Source organism: Mercenaria mercenaria, chromosome 4, assembly GCF_021730395.1.
Source record: "Mercenaria mercenaria strain notata chromosome 4, MADL_Memer_1, whole genome shotgun sequence".
NCBI lineage: Eukaryota > Metazoa > Mollusca > Bivalvia > Venerida > Veneridae > Mercenaria > Mercenaria mercenaria.
In genome coordinates this window covers 16,784,093-16,809,952 of record NC_069364.1, presented here as the reverse complement: position 1 = coordinate 16,809,952, position 25,860 = coordinate 16,784,093, and the positions used below count along the sequence as shown (strand labels likewise).

Genomic DNA, 25,860 nt, shown 5'->3' with positions numbered 1-25,860 from the left:
CAATATTTGTGTATCTGGCATTTTAAAATAACTCACTAATTCCAGGGATTATGTGGGTCTAGCAGCCTACAGTAACACATACATTCCAATTGTTATGTAAATCTAGCAGCCTAAAGTAACATATACTAGTACATTCCCGAGGTAATGTGGATCTGGCAGCCTAAGGTACTGATTCAAGTTTACACAAGTCTTTACGGAATTGCGACGAATGGTATTTATGATTACCCGTAAGATATATTCAGAAGAAAATTTATGTAATTTTTTGAAGAACTATTTAGAAGTTTTAAGAGGAAAAGTAAGACCACTCCTTATGAAGAATATCTGACACGCAGCCTGTGTCAATAACAATATCAGAATATCTTCTTTGAGAACCTAACACGTAAAGGAGCCAGGGTGATGATTCAACGCTTCCCATAACATTCCAGGCACATCCAAATGCAATTAAAACATGCTGCGAATTTGGCTACAGAAAAGTCTCATAAATTAAGTTTCCAAATTTAGATCTTTTTGTATATTCTGAAGCAAATAAGTACCGGAAATACTCGAGGTTAAGATAGTTATATTATGTGAATTACTTTTTGGTCGCAATAAAAGTGTCAGACTATATTTCGATAAGAACAGAGTCAGATTGTATTTTTTCGTCTGCTAAACGTAGCCATGAATTATGTAAAATGAGCTTTAGAGAATACATGGGTTAGAAGATGTATCAAAAATGCATCTTTACTAGGAGTATATCATTGTTATTCCAATATATAAATAAATTCTAACAATTTAACTGCTTTTTGCATAGAAGCTCTTATATTGACGTACGCTTTGTTGTATTCGTACTCTTTTCAGCGTTGAATCGATGCCGGACCAGACAGACGTAACTATAATATTACAAAAACGGTCATAACTTTCTTTTTTCTGAATTCTTATGTCATTTCCTGTATTGATTTCGATTCAAACTTTAATGAAATATTGTTCTCGAAACTTCATGTTTCGTTATTTCAAATTTGATGTGGTTTCCGCCTCGTGCACTTTTAAACCTGCATAACATAAAATTAATGAATCAGATTTAGCTTTTTCCTTTCTTAATCAGTGATATTTTAAAACAGTGTTATCATATGGTTTCATTTTAAAACCGAAATCTTGTTAGTTGTATACAGCTTGATTAAGCAAATTTAATGCTTTCAAGTTGTGTTTAGCTCCAAAAATATTTATTTTCTCTATCTTGTTCCTTTCAAGAATGATAGCCACGAGACAGACAAACTATTTTGCAAATGGAAGGTTAAATGCACATTTCGCATTTGTGGTTTATTACTCTTCATGTAACGTATATTTATCCAGAGAACAGACATAATATATGTAAGAAGATAACAGTTTTAAATATTGTTTAATCCTTGTATTAGTCGTCTCTGTTGTACGCTATATACCAATCAACAGTTGGAATCATTGCCTGTACAGGTAACAGACCTTACATCAGTTTAAATCATTGCCTGCACAGATAATAGACCATGCAACAGTTGGAGTCATTGCCTGTACAGGTAATAGACCATATACTAGTTGAAATCATTGCCTGTACAGGAAATAGACCAAACAACAGTTTAAATCATTGCCTGCACAGATAATAGACCATGCAACAGTTGGAGTCATTGCCTGTACAGGTAATAGACCATACAACAAATTAAATCATTGCCTGTACAGGAAATAGACCAAACGACAGTTTGAATCATTGCCTGTACAGGTAATAGACCATGCAACAGTTGGAATCATTGCCTGTACAGGTAATAGACCATTCAACAGTTGGAATCATTGCCTGTACAGGTAATAGACCAAACAACAGTTGGAATCATTGCCCGTACAGGTAATAGACCAAACAACAGTTGAAATCATTGCCTGTACAGATAATAACCAGAATATATTTAAGTTACCGAGTGTTGATGGTTAGAAACGGGTAGGCATACTTAATTCAAACTGATTATGCAAGACAAATAATCGCCCTACATCAAAGAAATCCCATTTTTACCTCCAGCTATATCAAACAGTTGTCATGGTCAGGTAAATTTGTGTATTTGGTAACTATTGGAAACACTGTCACTGGAACGCGAACGCGGATTATCTCTTAACAGATATCCAGCCTCTGAGAAAATAAATGTTCGCCATAAAGACAATAGAGCCATAACATATCGGGCGCACTTAAAGGCGTATTGGTAAAAAATGAATTGATATAAATATTGTTTTGTTTATTAAGAAGGAGAATAAAATTGGAGGTAATGGACAGAGGTTAGTAAAATTGTACCATATGCAAATATATAGACATAATGATTGGTTTATAAAATGTTTTATTTTAAATAAATTTGCTTTGTGTTAAATTCTATATTGGAATCAATTTATCGCAAAGCGATAACTTATTCTTATGATATTGTATTCAATTACTACATAACTATCACATCACTTAATATATTTAATATAGTGCTTTGAATTTCAACAAAGAGAGTAAACTTATTAATTAAGTTGAAATGGTCGGGCATCTAATTACCAAGACAAGAGTTTTACCAACGAAGTGTACAATGATTATAATTTATCAAAGGGTATACATTTAACAAATATGAACGATTTTTTTGAAAATCTAATAACTTTTAAAATAAATGCCAAATTTAAAGTATTTTAAAAATACTTCTAATGACATGAAACCTGAAAAAACCAAATTTGAATTACCTGCATAAGCGTATGAAAAATTTATTCTTTTAAAATATTGAACTTCCAGAAAAACCAAAAATTTTTTCTTTGTGACCACAGGAAATCCAGACCAGCCTCGCATCCATCTGCACTTTCATTTCTATGAATTTATAAAAACCCCTTTAGCAAACACATGGATCCACCAGACTCCCGGGGATGCGCAGGGGGGCTGGTCCTCGGTCGCAAAGCCCTATGTTGGTTTTTCAATGCACGGCTCATATGTAGGCGCAATAAGAAATTATCTGTTTAACAAATTTTAATACATACAAATCCTTTCAAAGCAACAGCAAAAATATTTATGATAAGGTCTTAAATTTAAAATGCTTATGTAACAAGCCTTTTACAAAATATACAGGACAACTTATTAAATAATAAAAAAAAAATCTACTTTGCCGGACCAAGAACAGGGCAAATTTTGATTTCCCTTCTTTTACAATAAAATTCAAAATAGTTTTCTCTAGAACAATACTAAAATACTTTTTTTCCTTTCATATTTTCTTAAAAAAAGTTTATTTACCAAACGCAGTAAGGAATTTCTTTTTTTTTGGCCATTTTTTCCTCAAGGGGATTTAGCTGAAAATAAAATCAATTGCCCGAATTTTACAATCGACTTCGATTTGGAATTTTGCCCTTGTTTTTATAGATATTTTTTGTTTGTACTGGAATATAGTTTTCTACATATTTACGTATGATTTTATAAATACTTGAAGTTGTAATATAAGTAAATAGAATATTTTATTCTTGATTACATGTTTTTTGTGTGGCTTTTTATCTTTTTTTTATCACAGTTCAGGAAGGTTATCTTTTTGAATCAAATTTTTTGGCGTTAGCGACCACTTCGTTTACAAAAAACTAGTCAATGAAAAATATGTTTTTTTGGTTATATGATATATGATCATACATACACACATTACAAGTAGTTTTTCCATCATATTTCGTTTTTTTTAAAAGATCTTCCATGCGTAAAAAATTTTTAAAAAATTATTCCCCATATAATAATAGGGCATTATTTAACATCACATCTATAGTGAATTTTTTTCTGCAAATCTTACTTTACCCCAAACCTAAATTGATACCTTTTTTTAACAAAACCCTAAAAATGACTCTTATGCATACTAATATCACTTTAGAAAATTTTAAGGGGTTTGTGCCATTTTTTTTTTTAAAACCAACCCATTATGATGAGTTTAATTTGCATTATAAAAAAAGCGAAAGTTTAAAAACATTTTTCCAAAAAATTTTCTTGGACATAATAATTTTTCTTAAAAATCACATTGAATCGTATCACTCATTAAAATTCTTTTAATATTTTACGGCAAAAAAAAATTTTTTTAATTTGTTTTGTTAAAGGATGCTGTGTTGCTTCGCACATAAAACTTAATAGTTTATACAAAAAATTTTTTTGCTTTAAATTAAACAATAATTTTCATCAAATGTTATTATATTTTAGGCCCCCTGCAGGGAATCATGCTACCCCCCCCTGAACAAAATTTTAAAAAAAATTTTTTTAATCATTTATCATTATAAAGGAAATTTTAAAAAAAAAGTATATCCCTAAAATCACGCCGTCCACGGGGGTAAAAATATAATTAAAAACCATACATCGGTGTTTCTAATGTGTTTAAGACTACATCCGCCAAGGATTCTGAATTTCAATCCGTCTATCATAATTTATAATATATTTAATAAAATATACGAAACATTTTAAAAATTTTTCAAAAAAAAGATTAATTTTTTTTTTTAAAAATTTTGCTTTGATCCACCCCGGGTTTTTAAAACAACCCAAACCAATTTAGTCAGTAGATGCAAAATTTTTCCCGGGGACAATTTTAATATCTATGGAATATGTCTAAAATAAACCTTTTTTTTTTTTTGGCACCCCTCAATGAGACAAAGTCAAATTTGCCCCGGGACCCTTTTTTTAAAAGGCGCGGCCAAAATTTAAAAGGGAAAAAATCATGTCAGACTTTTTAAAGTCGAAATTTTGAATGTTTTGGAAAAATTTTTAATTTGGTTGTCATTGAGGCCGGTGCCAAAAAATTTTTTTAAAAAATGAGCAGACAGTTGTTTTTTTGTGTATTTTTAAAAATACAACAAAAGGGAAGAAGAAAAATCTGAAATATCTGATCTGAAAACACGAAATGGGTTAGTGCAAAAAAAACAATTTTGCGTAGATGATACATGAAAAAAAAAAATTGCTGTAACATTTTGTTACTTTTCCTCAATACAAGCTACGGAAATGCCGGTCCCCATCCATTTTTTTTTCGTACTCTGTGTTTTTGAAAATTTTTTTATGGTATTTTTTTTATTTTTGGTTTTTACTAAAGACCAATTGAAATTCGGCCCCCAAAAACCTTTTGTTTTTATATATGAAACATAATTTTTTATTTTTAATCTTTTTTTATTAGATCTGGAATGATAACACACAAAAGTTTTTCTCGCATAAAAAAAGCAAGTATATTAAAAAACGGGACATGAAAAAATTTTCTAAATAAGCAAAGAATGGTAAACGGGGCTAAAATGGTCTATTTATTTTCTTTTTATTTAATATTCATCCTTCTTCGAATTTTCCAATTTAAAAATCCTTTTTTAAAGCAAAATTTAATAGCAATCTTTCTGTGGTGACCTACCAATGGTTTGGCCCCATTTTTTAAGAGCAAAAATATCTTGAAATCTAGGGCAAGTCTGACACTTTAAAAGCATTTTCATCAAAAATATGGAATCAAATCATTCAAATACAGTTGGGCTTCAATTGAATTAGTTTACAGGGAAAAATTTTTTTTTTTCAAGGACAATTTAAAAACCCTGAAAATTTAAAGTTTTTTTAAAAAATGATAAAAAATGTTTAATGATTGAAATTTTTTTTTGTAAAAAATGTTGTTTTGTATACAAAATTTTTGTTTACTGATAAAAACTGCATTTTGTTTTATTTCGCAATGAAAATGTAGAAAAATTCTGATAAAAAAATATGTATTTTGAAAAAAATTTTTTCATAACGTAACTGAAATTACGATATTTCTAGTAAAATCCCCCAAAAGGGAGAATGAATATCGACAATAGTTTTTACGTACATTGACCGTAAAAAACCCTTTTAAATTTGCATTGTAAATCTGTTTTCTCTATAAATAGTCTTAAATTTAGGGTTAATGGTGTTTTTAAATTTCTGAAACCTCTAAAACTTTTTAAATTACCCAACAAAATACAAGCACAAATTTTGGGGGGGGGGGGGAAATTTTTTTTTTCCCCGTGATCTTTATTTTTTTTAAATCAAGTTTATAAAAACATTCAATTATAATATTGAGCTACCTTAAAAGATTCTTTTAAAAAAACCCTTTCCATGTGAAACAAAAATAAAAACAAACGCTTCTTTTATAATATTGGGGGGTTATATAGTTATAAACGTTTCGGGTTGTTGTAACGGCGATTGAAATCTCGTTTTATTTTTTTTTTCAGTATTAGGGGTTTAGGTAATTTTTATCTTTATATTTTTTCATCAATTTTAGTATTTTCTGTTTCATTATAATTTTTTTCTAGTTCGAACTTGTTTTGTTCTGTTGGGTTAAATCACATCACACAATTTTATGCTTTGGGCGATTTTCAGTTTTTATGGTGGTGAAACTCAAAGCACTCTTCGTGCATTGTGTCAAAAACGTTTACGTAAAGGGTAAAAATTTGCTGTTACAGTAAGTATTTTAAGAAAAACAAAAAAAAAAACCCAAACAACATTAACAGTAACAAAATTTTATTCAAAAAATAACAATTCAAATATTTAAAAAATGTCAAAAGCCGTAAACCCCAATCTTATGTGTTAATATCCAAATCCGTCGAGGTCAAAAAAAAATCCATCGGTAAAAATTTTATCAATATTTACAACGTTCAAAACCAGATTAGTAATCCAAAGAAATAATCCCTTTTTAAAACTGTTTAAGGACGCCGCTCATTTGTTTTTTTTTTAAAAATAGATTTTTATGAATGTTTTGTATTAAAGATCATTTATGATGTTTAAAAATGAAAAAAAAATATAGGCCCCCGCTTTTTTTCAATTTTAATTTTCCCCTAGTATGGTTTTTTTAAAAAAAAATTTTTTGAAAATTTTGAATCCTAAAAAAATATTTTATAAAGTACAAAACAGCATAAATTTTGGGTTTGCCCAAGATTAAATTCACCCGGGCATTTCCGTAATTTAAGACATACTCTGATTATTTTAAGTGTCCTAGTTTAATACATACTTTGACTTTAAAAAACTTTTATACAACATTGCCATTGCAATAAATTTATGTTTCCCCGAATCCAAATTATTTAAAAGTTTTTTGGGGAAAAAGACGTTTCGGGCCCTCACTTTTTTTCCGTTTTAAACGGCGAACTACCTTTAAAGGGGGTTTTCTTTATGCTCTGTCCTCTGCAAAGGGAAAAAAAAAAATTAGTTTTAAACTAAGTTTTGTTTTATATAAATATAAAAGCATTTTTTTTTTTTACATATACCAGTCTTTTTTTCCATTGCGTTTGTTAAGATTTACCTGGGGGGATTTCTTTTTTAACGTCCCCCTACTTTTTAAAATGGGGTGGGAAAATGTAAAGGGGTTTGTGCGCACCATAAACCCCTTTAAGCTCCCCGGTGGTTTTTTGCCCCTTCCGTTCCATGGTGGGGTCCCCCTGGGTTCCTTGTTTGTTTTTTACCCGTTGTTTGCTTGTATTTGGGGTGGCACATCTGCGTGCGTGGTTTTTGATTGGGAGGAAAGGTTTTCGAACTTGCATTCCCTGTTTGATATTTATCCTTTTTTTTAGAACCTTTAAGACGGACAAATGATGTTCCGACTATTTAATAGTGTTTAAACTGTTATGTATTTCCTTCGTAAAACTATGAACGCCATAATGCCATTATTACAGTGAGGATCTTTACAATAAAAAAGAAATTTGCCACAGGTTGTAATTTGATTGCTCTATATCAGAAACTATTATTGAGGTATATGGTTATAAACAAAGAAAGAATTTACCTGTTCCTTAAATGCAAAACAAAAAAAGTTTTTGATAAAACTTTACATTAAGTTTTTTTTAATTTTTTATTTTCTACGCAACAAATGTTTTTTAAAAGAAACATAAGCATTCGGAAAATAAAAAAAATGAGAGGAGTAAGTTATTATAATTGGATACTATAAAAAACCCAAAACGGAATTTAAAAACATTTTTGGGGAAACACAAGCCTTCACCTTAACAACAATCCGATTTAGTAAACCAAAGGGGAACAGCAAAAAAGATATAAAAAGTAATTAATTAATATATTTTTTTAAAATAAACCCACAGAAGACGAAGTTACTGCCTTTACCCCGATTTTTAAGAATTTCTAACGTTAAAATATAAAAACAAAAATTAATTAATGTCAAAAATTATCACGATCTAGAGATTGCTCTTTAAGACACCATTCTACCAAATTATTGGGCCCCAATAAATCAACCCTTTGGTTATTTCCCAAAAAAACCTCGTAAAAATTTTGATATTTAAAAACAAAGAACAAAAACATCCCTTATTTCTAGGGAATTCTGGTAAATTTGGAAGCAATAATTAAATAAAATTACTCCCCGCGGTGGGAGAGAATTAAAAATTTTTTTAAAAAATAGGGAGATAAGCTACCTTAAAGTCAGGCCTTCTTTAATGTTTTTTCAAAGGATCATACTTTAGGGAAAAAAAGTTTTGAATGGATCTTTTTTTGTAATCAAATAACCTTAAAACCCATACGTATCTTAAAAATTTTTTAATATATTTCTCAAAGGGTTTTGTTTCGATTTTTTAAAGCCAATATTTTTTTTTCAGTTTTAAAGATTTTGAAATTCCCCTTTTATCCCAAAAAACCCCCGAAAGCTTTTCTACTTATCAGAGACACCTTTTAAAAGGAACAAGTGATAATAGGGCTAAAAATAAACCATTTTTAAAACCCTAAAAGAACAAAATGAGGGCTCCGACAAATTAGAAAAAATTTTTTCATAACGTTTCCAATTGCATCTGGTTTTAAACAAATGAAAAATGTTACCCAATAATGCAAATAATTAAGTTATGGCGGGAGTTCCACAGAAATTAGTAAAATACAGCGGTCCAAACAAGCAAATAAGGGAGTGTTACAAAAGCCGCGAGTCTAAACACAAAAAAAGTTTAAATCATTGAAACTACAGATAAAATTTGATAAAAAAAAGCTCCTTCCTTTAACCATTTAAAAATAAAAAAAATCTTTTAAAACAGTTTTCAAAACAAAATTTTACAAACCACCATACTTTTTTGTCCCTGCGAAAAAGAATTCACTCTCCAAAAAAACACCTTCTTAGCCTCATAGCAAAGTATACACCATGCGCAAAAAAAAAGGTTTCCCAATACACAAAGTAAAAAAAAAACACCGAAAGGGCAAAAAAACACATAAGGAACATTTTGGGGTCCCCTTGAACCGATCACCCCAGAAGAGTTTAAAACAGTTTTTTCCACGCAAACCCCATCTTTTAATAAAATATTCAAAGACAGTGCAATTTTAAAAGAAATATTTCCCACAGGGAAGAAATTTTTTACAAATTTTTGACTTTAGTTTAAAAGAAATGATTTTATTACAACGTGACACTAGATAAACATGAAGAAACGATTTTTGAAAAACGAAGCGGTGTAGAAAAATTGATGCAATACAAACGCGTTTAAGGCGTTCGATTCAACATGATATTTTCATGTTAAAAAGAAAGATTCTGACAATGACCACGGTGAGATATTTTAACACTTTTTAGCTTAAACGGTGTACAAAAAAGTTTATCGATGCAGCACAAATGAAACCGTCCCAAAAAAATTTACATTTGTTTTTCAAATTGTCGCGCCTTTTGCTATTGAAAATGTTTAGGGGATTAGGCAAGCTTCGCTGAAAAGCCTTTGGTTTTTTCTTTTTTTTCGTTAATTTTCCCGGTTTTTCCTAAAAAAAGTTTTTCATCAATATTGTTTGATGCAATTGGTTTTTTTACAATTTTTTTTTTATTTTAATTTTTATTCATTATAACACCCCCCCCCCCCCCCAAAAAAAACTGTAATGACGTAAAAAAAATTAAGGGAACGGTTTTGGGGGTTTGGGGAAGGGGTATACCAGCCCATCCACCCTGAAAAAAAAGGAAAAAGACAATTATCCGCGAAGATAAGCTTAACTTTAGTGACAAAATAAGATTTTTAAAAATAAAAAGAAAAGATACAAAAAATTTTGGGGGGTAGATCAAGTCAAAAAAAAAGTCCCTTTTTTCAACCTTGATTTTTACCGGGCAATCCATCTGTAAAACTATTACGGCCACTGTCATGATGGATAAAACGGGTTTCTTGCGTTTATTGCAAACCACTTTTTTTTTTCCCTATTTGCTATGGGGGCTTTTTTGGTTTTCAGTTTTGCTTCGAAAAAATCAATACTTCACATTTGTTTCATACACGATTTGTGTATCAACTAAATTTTACGTGCCTATGCGTATTGAATTATTCAAAAAATTGCATTAACATCACTTTTCCGAACGACTTAACAAAAGCCTACGTTGTGTAACAGTTTTCAAGCACCACTTTTTATTAAAAATAGTGGTTTAATGCATAAGACAGCTTCAATTTCATATTGTACTGCTGTTTCGCTGACTGGATTAACAAGGCATTATAATTTGTTGGATGGTTTCACATGACGGTACATTGCAACATGCTTCCGTTTGATAGATCAAAGGAAATATCAAACTAAATTTCACATTTAATGAAAAGTGGATGGGTTGCATAAGACTCACTAACTGAAATGCCTACACCGAAAAGTCGTAATGTGTTATATTTCTAAAATTTTTGGTAACCGACCTAAATTTTTTTGTGTTTGTTTGGACGTACAAGAAAGAAAGGAAAAGGGTAGAGAGAAATATTATAGAATCCAATGCAAAGGGTTTTTGGACTGACTTAAATAGCTTCGTGAGGAAACTAAAACTACCCTTTTCATTTTTAAAACAAAAAAATGTTTTCCACCCAATTTTCAAAATTGAATATTTATTATTTTTGAAACTATAAAAGTATTGCAATTTTTTATTTTTCTTTGTCTATGATTTTGTTTTTGTCTCTTTTTACATGCACCAGAGCAAAGTGTCCCTTTTAGTTTTTAAAAAAAAAAAATTTTTTTTTTATTTTAAACCCTTAAATCACCAGGAGTTTTTTTTAGAACAGTATCGCATTGCCTGTATATATTGCGATATGAAATAAGAAGATAACCGTAAAACAATACGTTTGAGTCTTTCAGAACGTGAACATGTCATGCTAATTATTGAGATATGCCACTTGTAATGTGATAATTCTGGTTTAAATCGTACATTCATATGTATAATAATTATGATAATTTTAACTGGCAGCTTACTCAATATAAGTTCAAGTGTGTTTATTCAAGTCCGTATTTTATACCGTTATCTAGGAATAGGATAGGTTATAAGGCCAGGAGTTCTCATTTTATACATATCTTTCATTATTATAAATGAAAACACATTTTGCAATGACAAAAAAAAGACATATTATTCTGACATTTTAGAAGGAAACGTAAACCTTTAAGTTCACAAATTTTATTATTGCGAAGAAATATTCTTTTGTCAACGTTTCGTGTCCACGTTATGATTCTATAAGCTGTTACATTTTCATAGTAAGTGAGATACTTTTGCTTTTATCGTACCCAGATAAAATATAATAATTTAAGCTTTACCATAACCACAGTAACTATTTATGGATATCTGCATATGTTGTATTGGGAAGTGACATGCGCAAGTTTAAAAAATATTCACTTCTTGACTACAATAAAAAAAGACCTGGACATTCAAGCATCAGCACTTTATATTTTTTCTTTAAATGTTTATAAAATTTTGAAGCTTTATCGATCATTAAGTTTCTAGATGAACAAGCGTAATCTGATTAAGTGATAAAAGTACTTTTTGATTAATATTTTTTGTAGTTTAATCAAATAGTGCAAAAAGACTTGATGTAGTATCCTGCATGTGCTGATAAAAAGGGGCTGATAAAAAAGGGCATATAAGAACACATAAAATGATTCGACACGTTTTACAAAGCGCTCTTTGGATTGTGCGAGAAAAGTCTCTGTAATTCCGTTCTCTCCTCCAGGTAAATTAGACCCAGATAAAGCCTGCTCAATAACGGTTCATTTACAAATCCGGAAATCAATAGCGAATAAAATATCTCATTTATATTTATATACCGGACAAACGGGCTCAATTTCTCTTAAAGTTGCTAATGGAAAACCTGTTCGTTATACAGACGGCAATAAACAGGATATTGCAAACTACTTGTTTCACTTGTCCCAGTTATAAAGGAATTCAAGAGATGTGACGTCAGTTGCCTTAAGTACTGGTTTAATTAAAAGCTGTACACGAGCAAAGCTGTATACTTTATTCTTTCCGCCTGTCTATATGTCAGTCCACTTCAAACGAGATCATTAGGTCTGAATCCAGAAACTTCTAATGACGTCGATGTACGCATGCTGTAACTGAATGTAGTCTTGCTTACTTCTTTGTAGATATATCATCTGTTCCAAAATTTTGATAAAAATAATCAATATTTAAAATTTGTGAATATAAAAAAGAGAAAAGTGGAAACTTCACAGGTCGCTCAACACGACTAAAACGAAAATGTTGCAGGCTCGGTTTGATTGAGCCTATTCATGGACGGTACTGGAAATGCATGCTACCGTCCACGCCCTCTAGCCCCGGGTTGAGCAGAACTCAATATTTACACATGCTAAAAGTACAAAAAGCAATATAGAGACATCCGCAGATATATTCAAACGGCGGTGAACATGGAACCTTCAATGATACACGTATTGAGGCGTGTAATTCCATGAAGAGCTGCGTTTGGTCCACAGATAAAGTAAAGGGTTTGCCCCAAACGAGAAAACAATGGGCAGAACTAAACAAACTGGAATTTTGGAAGGGGATCTGAGGTTATGGAGCCTGCGTATCACAGGAACTGTCAAACTTGAAGTGATAAATATAGTACGGGGGCCAATGAGGTCTACCATGCATTCCCCCATCCCCTAGACTTTTTTTCATAGGTACCAAATTGTTCGGCAGGACAAACTTTTTAAAATAAAAAATGTTCCCATGAAAAAACTCTTTTGAACTATATATGATTTCACTGTTTCCATGGCAACCGTTCATTTTTGAAAAGGACAACCATATAGATGATAAACAGTCATATCTTGGTCAGTTTAGGTGATAAAGCAATAAAAATAGTGTCAAAATAGAGCTAAGACATCGGTCTTTAAATAGCAGCATTTTTATTTTAATTAACTAATTTGCATATTCATGAATATTAATGAGAATATTACAAAATGAGAAAATTTTGTTAAAAAATAACATTTTCTAACTTTCAAATCAATTTAAATGTACCAAACAGCTTTGGTCTGGTCTTAAAGTCTCTCGGTGTGTTTTGATATATTATTTTGTTTCTCTTATGGTATTTTTTTTACTCAAAACTGGATGTGCTCAGCTAATTTGCATAAAATGAACCAGTGTCACAAACAACGAATAAAATTCTGGGACCGCCTAAAACTGAATAAATGATATAATTAGTTGTTATCAATGAAATAACAATTTTTATGTGGTCTATAATGTTCGCAGACATCGCGTTAACATTTTATTGAAGGAAAAATAAAAATGTAATATACATTACACATGTAACGTTACCATTTCAACAACCTTGTTGTATTGCATCAATTATTTAGAAAATATTCCAGAAACATAATCAATATTACTTATTTTGTACTATAATAATACAATATGCTTTTTTATTTGTCAGACAGTGTGATTTTTTTCAGAATTTCTGTTGCAAAGCGGTGCTAAACCAAAACTAACAAAAAAAGAAAATATGCAGGTATTTAAGTAAACACTTTAGATTTAAAACTTTTACCAGGTTGACAAAACTGTTGTAGTGATACCAAATCAAGATATAGGAAATATATAAAACTTTGTAGATATGAAATAAAGAAAACTATTGTTGTCATTTTGAAACATTCACAAGAATGACAGAATGTACAAAATATTTTTTTATATAATTTAAATCGTAACGACAAGGACTAATTAAAATTGTAATATGTGATGGAATATTCCTGGATATACCGGAACATTAAGAGAAACACTACTATGATATAGCTCAAATAACACAAGTTTATTGATTACAGTTAATTTCATCATGTTGTTCAGTTTTAGTTATATCTTGTTTCCAGATATGTCTGTTTTAGCATAGATTAATTTATGCAAATTATTTACCTTCAGAGTAACAAAATACTATTCTAGAAAACACCGAGAAACATTAAGACCAGATCAAAACTGTCTGATCTTTATTTTCTAAATAATTGATGTAATAAAGCAAGGTTATTTAAATGGTAACGTAGCATGTGTAAAGTATGTTACATACTAATTCCTCCTTCAAAAAGGTGTTTAAACTACATTTCCAAACAATACAGCTCACATAATTGTTATTTCATTGATAACAATTAATTATATCATTTTATTAAATTTTAGTGGTTTTGTTTCCTGAGATGTTGGTTGTGGTAGTGGTTAATTTTATGCAAATTGGCTAAACGTGCCTATTTTAGAGTAAAATAATTACCATCAGTGTTACAAAGTACTATTCAAGAAAACACCGAGAGACTTTCAGAACAGATCAAAACTGTTTGGTACATTTAAATTGATTTAAAACTTAGAAAATATTATTTTCTTATAAAATTTTGTCATTTTTTAACATTCTCATTAATATTCATGAATATGCAAATTAGTAAATTGACATAAAAATACTGTTATTTTAAGGCTAATGTCTTAGCTCCATTTTGATACCATTTTAGCTCACCAGAGCCAAAGGCTCGGGGTGAGCTATTAGGATCAGTCACCGTCCGGCGTCCGTCGTCCGTTGTCCGTAAACTTTTACTTCAAACGACATCTCCTCATAAACCGCTAGGCAAATTTCATTCAAACTTCACAGGAATGTTTCTTGGGTGAAACTCTACAAAGTTGTTCAAAGAACTGAATTCCATGCAGAACTCTGGTTGCCATGGCAACCGAAAGGAAAAACTTTAAAAATCTTCTTCTCAAAAACCAGAAGCCCTATAGCTTAGATATTTGGTGTGAAGCATTGCCTAGTAAACTTCTACCAAGTTTGTTCAAATCTTGACCCCAAGGTCAAAATTGACCCCGCCCCAGGGGTAACTTGATTTTTACATAGAAAAAAACTTAAAAAATCTTCTTCTCAAAAACCAGAAGCCCTAGACCTTAGATATTTGACATGTAGCATTGCCTAGTGGACCTCTACTAAAGTTGTTCAAATCATGACCCCGGGGTCAAAATTGACCCCGCCCCATGGGTCACTTGATTTTACATATCAAAATCTTCAAAAAAATTCTTAAAATAAACCAGAAGGCCTAGAGCTTGGATATTTCACATGTAGCATTGCCTAGTAGACTCTACAAAATTTGTTCAAATCATGACCCCGGGTCAAAACTGACCCCGCCCCAGGGGTCACTTGATTTTACATAGGAAAATCTTAAAAAATCTTCTTCTCAAAAACCAGAAGCCCTAGAGCTTAGATATATGACATGTAGCATTGCCTAGTGGACTTCTACTAAAATTATTCAAATGATGACCCCGGGGTCAAAATTGACCCCGCCCTAGGGGTCACTTGATTTTACATATGAAAATCTTCAAAAATTTTCTTAAAATGAACCAAAAGGCTTTGAGCTTAGATATTTCACATGTAGCATTGCCTAGTAGACCTCTACAACATTTGTTCAAATTATGACCCCTAGGGTCAAAATTGATCCCGCCCCATGGGTCACTTGATTTTAGGTAGGAAAATCTTCAAAACTTTTCTAAATATAAACCAGAAGTCCTAGATCTAAGATATTTGACGTGTAGCATTGCCTAGTAGACTTCTACAAAATTTCTTCAAATCATGACCCCGGGGTCAAATTGGCCCCGCCCTATAGGTTTACTTGATTGTACATAGAAAAAGCTTCAAAATTTTCTAAAAATAAACCAGAAGGCTAGAGCTTAGATATTTGACATGTAGCTTTGCCTAGTGGACCTCTACAAAATTTGTTCAAATCTTGACCCCCCCCCCCCCCCCCCCAGGGTCAAATTGACCCAGCCTCGGGGGTTACTTGATTGTACATAGGGAAATCTTCATAATTTTGCTTAAAATAAACCAGAAGGCCTAGATCTCAGATATTCGATATGTAACATTGCCTAGTAGACTTCTACAAACTTTGTTCAAATCATGACCCTCGGGGTAAAATTGGCCCCGCCCCAGGGGTTCCTTGATTGTACATCAGAAAATTTTCCAAAACAATTCTAAAAATCATCAACATGTAGCTCATATTACTCTGGTGAGCGATCCAGGGTCATCATGACCCTCTTGTTATTGTTTTATCACCAACACTGACCAAGATATGACTGATAATCATCTATATTGGTTGTCCTTTCCAAAAATAAACGGTTGCCATGGAAACAGTGAAATCATATATAGTTCAAAAGATTTTTTTCATGGGAAATTTTTTTATTTTGAAAGAGTTGGTCCTTCCGAACAATTTGGTACCTATGAAAAAAAGTCTAGGGGGATGCAAGGTAGACCTTATTGGCCCCCACCTAATACTTATAAGAAGAAGATGTAGCCTAATTGATATAACAATACAAATATCAACATAAATGATTTTGATGTAATACTATAATTTTTTTTTTTTATATACGCTGATATTTTTTTTGTAAATGTAAGCTTTACTTATCAGGTTTTCAATTTACTGTTTGGTTTTGTTTTGACGCCGTATTTTTCAACAGAATTTCAGTTATGTAACGGCGGGCAGTTAACCTAACAAGTGTTCCTGGATTCTGTACCAGTACTAACCTGTGTTCTCCGCAAGTAACTGCCAACTTCCCTACATGAATCAGAGGTGGAGGATGAACGATTTAAGACACAATGTCTTTTATCAAATCGTCACGGAGAACGTACGCCCCGCCCGGGGATCGAACATACGACCCCGCGATCCATAGATCTGCGCTTTCCCCACTGCGAGGGCGTATTATTATCAGGTTGATGGACAATTTAAATATTAGCTATAATATTTCTATGTACAATTTGTGCTTTTAAATATACTGTGGTATTTGTTTTAAGAAAATGTAAAATGTTATTATCCGCTGGATGCATACAATTTTGTCATTACTCAACATTTACTTGACAATATATTTAGCACAGTAGAAAAAACTCCTGTCATAAGTGAAGAGCACACAAAACACACCCAGAGAGAAATGCATCGCAAAGTAGGCACCCAACAAAAATAAACTGTAGCGGAAAAATATAGCAGATGGGTTCCTTCAAAAGTTCGACAATATATACAGTTTAGTTATATGCAAAATTCAAAAATTGGTAAGGGGCAGATAAAAGGTTGGGATGTGAGGGGAAGAGAAAACAATTGTATAATCATCAATATTACATCAAGTGATAATGACATTTGAATTGAAATGTTTCTACAATGTAGAATTTAATTAAATTTTAATTTGTCAAACTGCAGACTAATTTTAGAAAATTCGGCAGATAAAATGATATGACTATGCTCTATTCTTTGCTAGACTGATTTAAATTTAAGACCTCATGCAGAATTTCATATTTGGAATTCATGAGAAAATCACAATTTTGACTAGTGATGTTTTCGAGAATAGGAAGGTTTCTTTAATGTAGAGTCACCATTACAAATTAAGATACGTGACCCTGAGATAGTGCACATGATTTAAGAGAGCCACATATTCTAAACGGATTTGAAGGCAGTTTTGAAATTGTTGAATGTGTGAACATTTTTGTTATCATTTTCTGTCTTCTGTTTTCTAAGAATAGTCTGCACAACGTTGTCTTGTCGTTTTATAAATACGCATATAGTATGACATTAATATGCATCATGGTTTTTCTTTGAGTATGTTGTGTCCAGACTCTTTTTCTGATAAATGACGTTACGCCACGACTTCCAGTTGATAAACATGCAGAACTACCTTAAGAAACTGTACCTACACTAGAGTCGTGGTATTATTGCTGTTGATTGCATATTTGTTCTACTTATTCCATGTAGCCTTCTCGGTTTGTGTTCGATTCCGATTGTATTGTTTAGTTTAGCGATACAATTATAGGTCATATAGTTACCCCTCCGAGTATCATTTTATTGCATGAGCTGTCAGCTACGTAGATATACCGACTTTGTTTAAGTATTCAAAACTTATTTTGAAAAGAATTTAGCTGTAAATTGTTAGTAAGCATTTGAGTTATTTTGAATGTGCAGAAACCCTGTATTATTACACGACCGACTATTTTCGATTTTTCTTGCCATATGCTTTATATGCGAGCCATTCAAGAATTCTTCAGCATTATTTTACAGATTTATTTAGGGATTATTTGTATGCAAAATGCATGTCAGTTTATTTCTTTGGCAGGCAAATGCAAATGGTTATACTTTGTAAAACACACAAAATATTTCGGTAGCCACGTCTACTTTCATTCAAATTATAAAACGTCCATGGGCATTTGGCGAGAATCTCACAGGTGTATCTACTAAAAAGCACATGTGATTAAACATTTTGAATTTTGATATAAAATATAATACAAATATGAAGATTAAAATGGCCTTTGTAAAAACTAGAATATTACATTCAACGCGAAGCGTTTAAGAACACATTTACTTTTCCATGCAAATGAAGTTTCTGTTGCTAACAGGGTAAAGTTCGAGCTCTGTTTAGTCATCACATTAATAAACATTGCATAACATATACAAGAATGTGTTTTTTTTTTTCAAGAATGTGCATTAAAAATACGTTATAAGTTATTAAGCCTTATTTTCAAAACTTTGGTGACCTTGTATCGAATGGTATATATCAATGTATGTAATTTTAAATTATCTTGGTATTGTTTTCTAGATATAATGTCATGTCAAAGTTCACATTACCTGATTTACTGACATACTTAGAAAAACTACCATATCGACTTTAATTCACCACTCGGACTTGAATATCATCCAGTTCTTTCAATAATCTTAAATCACAAGCACGCAATGTCTGAGCAGGGATATTGTGTGGACCTGTTAGAGATCTGCTTCGACCAGATCTACACATGTTATACAGACTACCACCCTGAGAAGTTATTTCAGAATTATTTCAGAAAAAAAATAAAGACGGAACGAGTTCGTTGGATCATTCTAAAATTAAAAATATTACTTGAGGTTTTGTGTTTTGCTAAATTGACAGCCAATGACCGATAAAGCAACTGAACAAAAGATATCATTCTTTAAAGTAATTCAGTTAGTAGTGACGAGAAAAAAATAGCAGAAAAAGAAACTAAATAAATTATAAAAATGATCTTTTCATGTGAAATGTGTTTTTGACACTTTCGCTGCCGCTGCAAAATATTTAGAAGACTAGAATAAGGAGATTAAAACAACATAAATGGCTGCTTTTAGTGCAAATGTACTTAAAGTGTCTCTCTGCTTCCGAGAGAGATCTAAAATGACAGAATCATAATTGTATAAATCAGCCGAAGAAAATGTTTAACCAGCTTAATCGAAAAATTCCATATGGAGATGCTATCTTTTTAGGATGTTCAAAAGCACGTCTCTCGGCAGTTGAGCCAATATTGAGATTGATGTAGTACAATAATAGGCAAAGAAAGAAGTTAATTGATCAATCCCATTATTTCTTGACTTCAACTGCAGAGAACGGGATGGAAAAACAAGATCAGAAAGCAGGGGGTAATTGGATAAAAATTGAAATGCTTTTTCTGCGACAATTAGGAAAAACAGTATTCCATTTCATTTAATCCTAAAAAGGAAAGTATTATAAAAATGATTACCTTTTCAGCTGACTAGCCTCTAGTTAAGAGTTTAGATAAATAACTGGTATTATTAGGTTTAAATCTATAACTCTTTGGATTTGGAATGGATGAAATGTGAATCAAGGTGCAGCGATTTTATTGAAACGTTTCTGTAAACCACAACAGTAAAGCCATACTCAGAAGTAGTCTCGAACCATTTTATATATAACGTTTATGGTTTCTTATTGGTGTTAATTGAAATCTCATAAACGAAAAACATTATATGAGACTATAGTGGAAATGCAATGCTCAGGTAAGGTTGTAATTATTTCGATGAATCAAGCTTTTAACGGAGAAATTTCTTTGAACATTTTATTATTTATTGTATAAAGAATTATTTTGTTTTACGATAAACAGTGGAAATCATTTTGTAAAGTAAATTAAGATTTGAATCTGCTTTATCTTTCTTAATTCTTTACTATATACTAATTTACTGGTTTAATGATAAAATATATACATGGAGATAATATAATATATAACATACGTCTACCATACGGAATATGTTTCTGTCTGTCAGCTGAAGAGAAAACTTTTCAATGTTGTTAATTTTTTGTTTTCAAATTTTGCAGGAAGGATATTGTAAAAGACAGGAAAGCACCTTTCCTTAAGTGTCAGTCTATAATTGCTAATTTCTAATTTTCATAACATTTAACATTATTCTGGAAGCTTCATGACACATCATGACGTTGTTACAGTCTTAAAGATGCGCCACAGAATAACTGTATATTTTTGTATTTCCGTAATGGTAAAAATGCACGATTTGCATAAAAAAATGAGAAATACAATAATCTGGTTACAACTTGACAGTGACATATGTTAGTCCAATACAATGTGTTTAATGGCAAAGATTCTATTACATTTATGTTGCAGAGTGCGTTTTGTGCTTAGTACTTGATGTATTAAGTTGAGCTTAGAAAACACTTTGTTTCTACAGTGTCAGATAGCTATCTATCCATTTATATAAAACCATACTGTAAAGAGGCTGACTGAATAAGTTTGTAAATGAAGTTGTGAGGGGGCCTCCGTGGCCGACTCGGGGCGTTGAATTCTTCATGCGAGGAAGCCATCCAGCTGGCTTACGGAAGGTCGGTAGTTCTACCCAGGTGCCCGCTTGTGATGAATTAATGCACAAATGTGCACCTGGGGTCTTCCTCCACCATTAAAGCTGGAAAGTCGCCATATGACCTATCATGTGTCGGTGCGACGTTAAGTCCAGCGAAAAGGAAATTGTGAAAACACATTAATTCAGAGAGGGCCTTAATTGTCCACCTTTATCGCATAGCTGTATTATAGCAGTATTATCAGAATGATTTCCACGAAGTTCATGTGGGAGGAAAATTAAGTCATTAGGTTATGGTGGGTCTTTCACGACAAACTGTATAAACATGGCTCAGCGAAAGCTTAGTTTAATGTTTGCTTTAAAGACGGCACAATCAATTATCATTTGCCACACTTACTGATTAATCAATATCAATACTAATAGGGATAGGGTTATGGCACAGTTTTGCTGACATAAAACGACAAATATACATAAACGATATGGTGACTATCCTTTAACCCGCGTGTGAAGTCTTATGAAATCATATTCACTCTTGATTTGATATATAGAAATTACTACTCCCGCACGATAATTCAAACGACAGCATGTTTACATTATCGTTTGATTGTTTTGGTTTTCATGCATCGTTGAACTCAAAAAAGATTGTCAATGATAGAAGTAACGTGCATTGGAAAGGTCTTTAATTAAACAAAACTACCTTGTGAATAAAAACGCACCTAGATCATTTAAAGGAAATAAGAATGATTCACCAATTATTTGTTAAATACGGCTTAAACTCCTCTGTAGACTGCATTTCATACAGTTAGCATTCCATATTTGGAGGAACCGTGACACCATAGGTTTACAGATATTTAATTTTGTATGTAAACCTCGAATGACCTGGTTTGTTGGAACATACTTTTGTTGATGACAAATGCCCGTTCAGAGATTCAAACAGTAGAATTATCCCAGATACTAGGTATTTCCTTACGGAATAAATAGAATTTGGTTCCTACATATCATATTATATATAGTAAGCATGAACAATCGGGTGTACCCACTGAACTATATAAAATATCAAATAATGGAAAAAAGCAATTTCTTCAAACATGTGTGAAACGGTTCCGTGGAACTGGGAGTGGTACAAAAATTGCAAATATTTTGGATATTAGGGGTTACTCGTAGCCGTTAATCCCATGCCAAAATTACAAATGAGTGTAACTCCGTATTCCCGTTAGTGACCTATTTCGTCTCTATGACAAATTCTGTTTTAAAAGAGAAAAAATAGAGAAAATCATTCTGTTTATCTATTAAGAAAAAATGAAACAGACCTTTCCAAAACTGTGATAATAGTTCGTAAATATAAAAGAAAATAACGAATCTTTAATATTTCAGCGGATGAAATTTGTAAAGCGTTACGCGGTGCCTTAACGTGAAACCAAATCGCTATACATGGTACTCAATCGCTATACCTAATATTTACTTTACTTAAATACTAACTCCCTATACGTAATAATAACTCGCTGTATGTGCTACTAACTCGCTATGTCATATTAACTCGCTATACGTGCTACTAACTCGATGTTCGGCTACTAACTTGCTATACGTTGATATTTCTGGAGTTTATATTGGTATTCCGAGATTAGTTTTAAAAGATGGTTGTTGAAAACTCTTTATGCTAGTTTTATGGCCGTGTACAACACTGGCACATGGTTAAGAACTTGGAAAATCCCTATATGAGATAAATAGCGATTAAGTAGTTTTCTAGACAAGAGAATTTAAGCTAATCGAGCAGTGCAATTATCTCTTGAATTGCATTTCGGATAGACCGATGGAATATCAAACCAATACTAAGTGATATTTTAAAGAAATTTAAAGTGCAATGTCTGTGATAATCCAAAGAAATCATTCAGGGGCGACTTTTATGCACAAGTATTTTGTAAAGTACATGTATATTCAACAGTACTTTCAAAGCAAACTTAAGCTTAGTTTTGCTTCGAGGGAAATGTGTGATATTGATAAGGTTAGTTTTGCTTCGAGGGAAATGTGTGATATTGGTATTTACTACGCATAAATTTAACAATTAAAGTGCTGAATGTCACTCGTTACCTGTTTATTCAGTTTTACATCACGCCCTACTTACAAGCGAGTACACTTTAGATAAAGTAAACGTCACTTTAATACCATACTTATATGCGCTGTATCCTGTTGTAATCATCAATTTCTAAGACTTTTAGCATTACTTAAGCTATAACTAGTACTCAAAACATCGAGCAATGTGTTATTTTGCATGCAATAGTTTGTCTTGATGTCTATTTTCAGGAATTAATATTTAGACGAAACTATTTACAGACCAGGAGCGGCTTCTATATAATTCGGTGTATTTCTCCAAGCAACGGAACAGGCCTGAAAGGAAACGTCTTGTCATGTTATTCTTATGGATTCATCAAAGCAGAAACCTAATTTTACTATTTCTGTGATAATATCATGCTTAAAAATCATTGCATTGCTTTTTTCTAGATAATATTGAGCAAACAGTAGCAGCAACGGATGAACGAAAGGAAGTTATTTCATTGAAGCGGATTCTATACAAAGATACAATTCACCGATACCACGTATTAATAATGCATGTATATATTTAAATGAACCGCTCTTTAAGCAACATAAAATTTTAATGATAACTGTTGAAGATAAACTTACGTGAGAATCGGGAGCAGGTTTAACAAAACAAAATTGAGGAACAGAATTTTCTTTTCGTTGCATAAAATATAATTACGATATGAAATGATGGAAATATGGAACTGCTATCTACGAGCAAAGATTTTTCAGAAGAAATATTGTCCCAGGACAATTCTATTCTAGATAATGGATCGTTACGAAGAAACATGTCATTTGCATTGACCAACTATACACTTCACCGGCCCCAGTATACAGATTCTATCACAGTTTTATTGGATTTTATTTATGTTCTTGATGAGTTTGGCGTTCCTACGCTTCTTACAGTGGGAGTTCTATCCAATTTGATACTTTCGATTACAATTCGGAGCTCAGAACTGAAGAAAGTCTCCGCATGCTGTTATTTCTTCTCTATAGGTATCGTCGACACATTGTATCTTATTGCGATGGCAATTCCTTGGATATCGATTCGCGTTGTCGATATATACAATACTGAAGGTTTCTGTCAGCTTGTGTATTACCTGAATCTCTTGACAACTTTTCTTTCAAGTTGGTTTATTGTGATGTTGCTACTAGAAAGACTCTTCGTCTGCTATAGACCGGACTTCGCTGAAAAGTATTTGAGCGCTTTCAGAACAAAGTGTTACATTACAGTCGTGTCCGTTTTCTCTGTTGTCGGCCATCTATATCTGACATGGACTAGCGGAGTATACGACTCATACCAGGGAACGAAAATCTGTATGATCATACTTGAACACACAAGACATATAATGATAATGAGAAAAATTGACACAGTATTGGCATTCATTTTACCAGTGTTGCTGTGCTTAATTTTAGCTTTGCCTTTGATAACGTACCTGTGTGCCTCTAATATGAAATGTAATGATGGTACCCTCACAGTGAAAACTCGAATGGTTACAGTGGAAGTGAAACTAAACTCGAAGAAAATGACTCGTTATACCGAATGTCCTTCATGCTCAAGTGTGGCACATTTTGAGAGAATGCAGAGAAACAGAATACGGCAAATAACGCATAGCAAACGTCTCACGCTTGTTGCTTTGATAATTGCTTTAGTGTATGCGATATTGTTCATACCACACAGCGTCATCAAATCACGTATAACGTTTCTAAATGGAGATTATTTAGTGACCTTTGAAGACGAACTTTTCCTAAAATTGTTTGAAGAGCTGTTCAAAATAAACTTTGCATACAAGGCACTTGTTTATTACGCACTTCTACCCGACATGAGGAAAAATCTAATAACAGTATTTCTGTCGCGCTGCAAGAGGAAACGCAGATTGGATCGGGGGAAGAAAAGCTTAGAGACACAACTATGATGCTCAAATATTATTACAAAATATCATTTATAGGATTTTGATTTACAAAATTTACACTTGACAAGCTTCCATATGTTGGAAAAATCAGATTACAGTGAGGCATTACGAAACATTAAATGTAATAATGTTTAATTTATATCATGAAATTGTATTAATGATGATGTGTCTGGGCAATACTTTTGCAAAGTTACTGAGTACACTAACATAATGTCATGATTTAATATTGATTTAAGTATTGATCTTATATATAAGAAATACAAATTTATTAGACACTTTAATATCTTAATAAATCTGGCTGAATAAATTAAATACAAATGATTCTGATATTTCCTTGCAAAACCTGTTTTACACGATCCTTTTAATGCTTACAGAACGTAGTGCCTTATCGACGGGTATTTATTGTCACAAATGACTGTATGCATTTTCAGTCTTCCAGATCGTGAAGGGGCAAACGAGAACCGACATTTTTTTAAACCACTGAGCTATTCATATGGGCTAATTACTTTAAGTAGCGTGCATATGAAAAGATGCGTATCATATATAAGTGAAGAAAAATCCAGAAACAAAAGAGCCTACAAGAATGTCACGTTCTAGGAACTTAGCCCCGTTAAGCAGACTAAAAATACACACACACACAAACGCAATGTCCATTTAGTTTTGCAACTTGAAGGCACATATTTGAATAAAAGTTTATCATTATTTATTCAATCTGATCTAAAACAGCCATTTCGTCTGTGTTACCTGAGGCGTGAATATTGCCAACTACACGTTACACAGGTATGTGTAATTTATGAACCACTATTTCTGAAAAATTGTCTGACTTTTCTAAAATTTAACACCTATTTATGAAAACCGTTGGAGACATAGCGACTTATTCTTGTAAAAAATGAGTATCGAAATCCTTTGTTATCGGCTATTCCGAGACAATATCAGTAATTTTCCAGTTATATTTGTACGACGTAGTCAGCAGAATTTGGAATCATAAGCATCTTGCGGAATCGACACACCAAGTTCTATATATCCGAATTAAACTAGCCAAAATACGACTTTCATAGGCGTTAGTCATTGTTCCAGTAGCACAGGATAAATACAATTGATACATTTAGTTACAGTGCAGAGATGATATATATACACATGAGGAACACCTGTCTTGTACAAATTCTTTCATTGATGAAC

At 32.1% G+C, this 25,860-nt stretch overlaps 1 protein-coding gene across 1 annotated transcript; it reads left to right on the top strand.

Annotated features, from left to right (window-relative positions):
* The first annotated feature begins 2,141 nt into the window (after window positions 1-2,141).
* Window positions 2,142-24,983, top strand: LOC123553224 (uncharacterized). The gene is made up of 2 exons (XM_045342970.2): window positions 2,142-2,265; window positions 22,994-24,983. Exon 2 carries the CDS (start codon window positions 23,467-23,469, stop codon window positions 24,682-24,684), a length of 1,218 nt encoding a protein of 405 aa, XP_045198905.2. The 5' UTR covers window positions 2,142-2,265; window positions 22,994-23,466; the 3' UTR covers window positions 24,685-24,983.
* Window positions 24,984-25,860: the final 877 nt, after the last annotated feature.

Bases quoted from the DNA above. Each gene is read 5' to 3' on its own strand.
- LOC123553224 (XM_045342970.2), top strand. From the start codon at position 23,467: ATGGAACTGCTATCTACGAGCAAAGATTTTTCAGAAGAAATATTGTCC.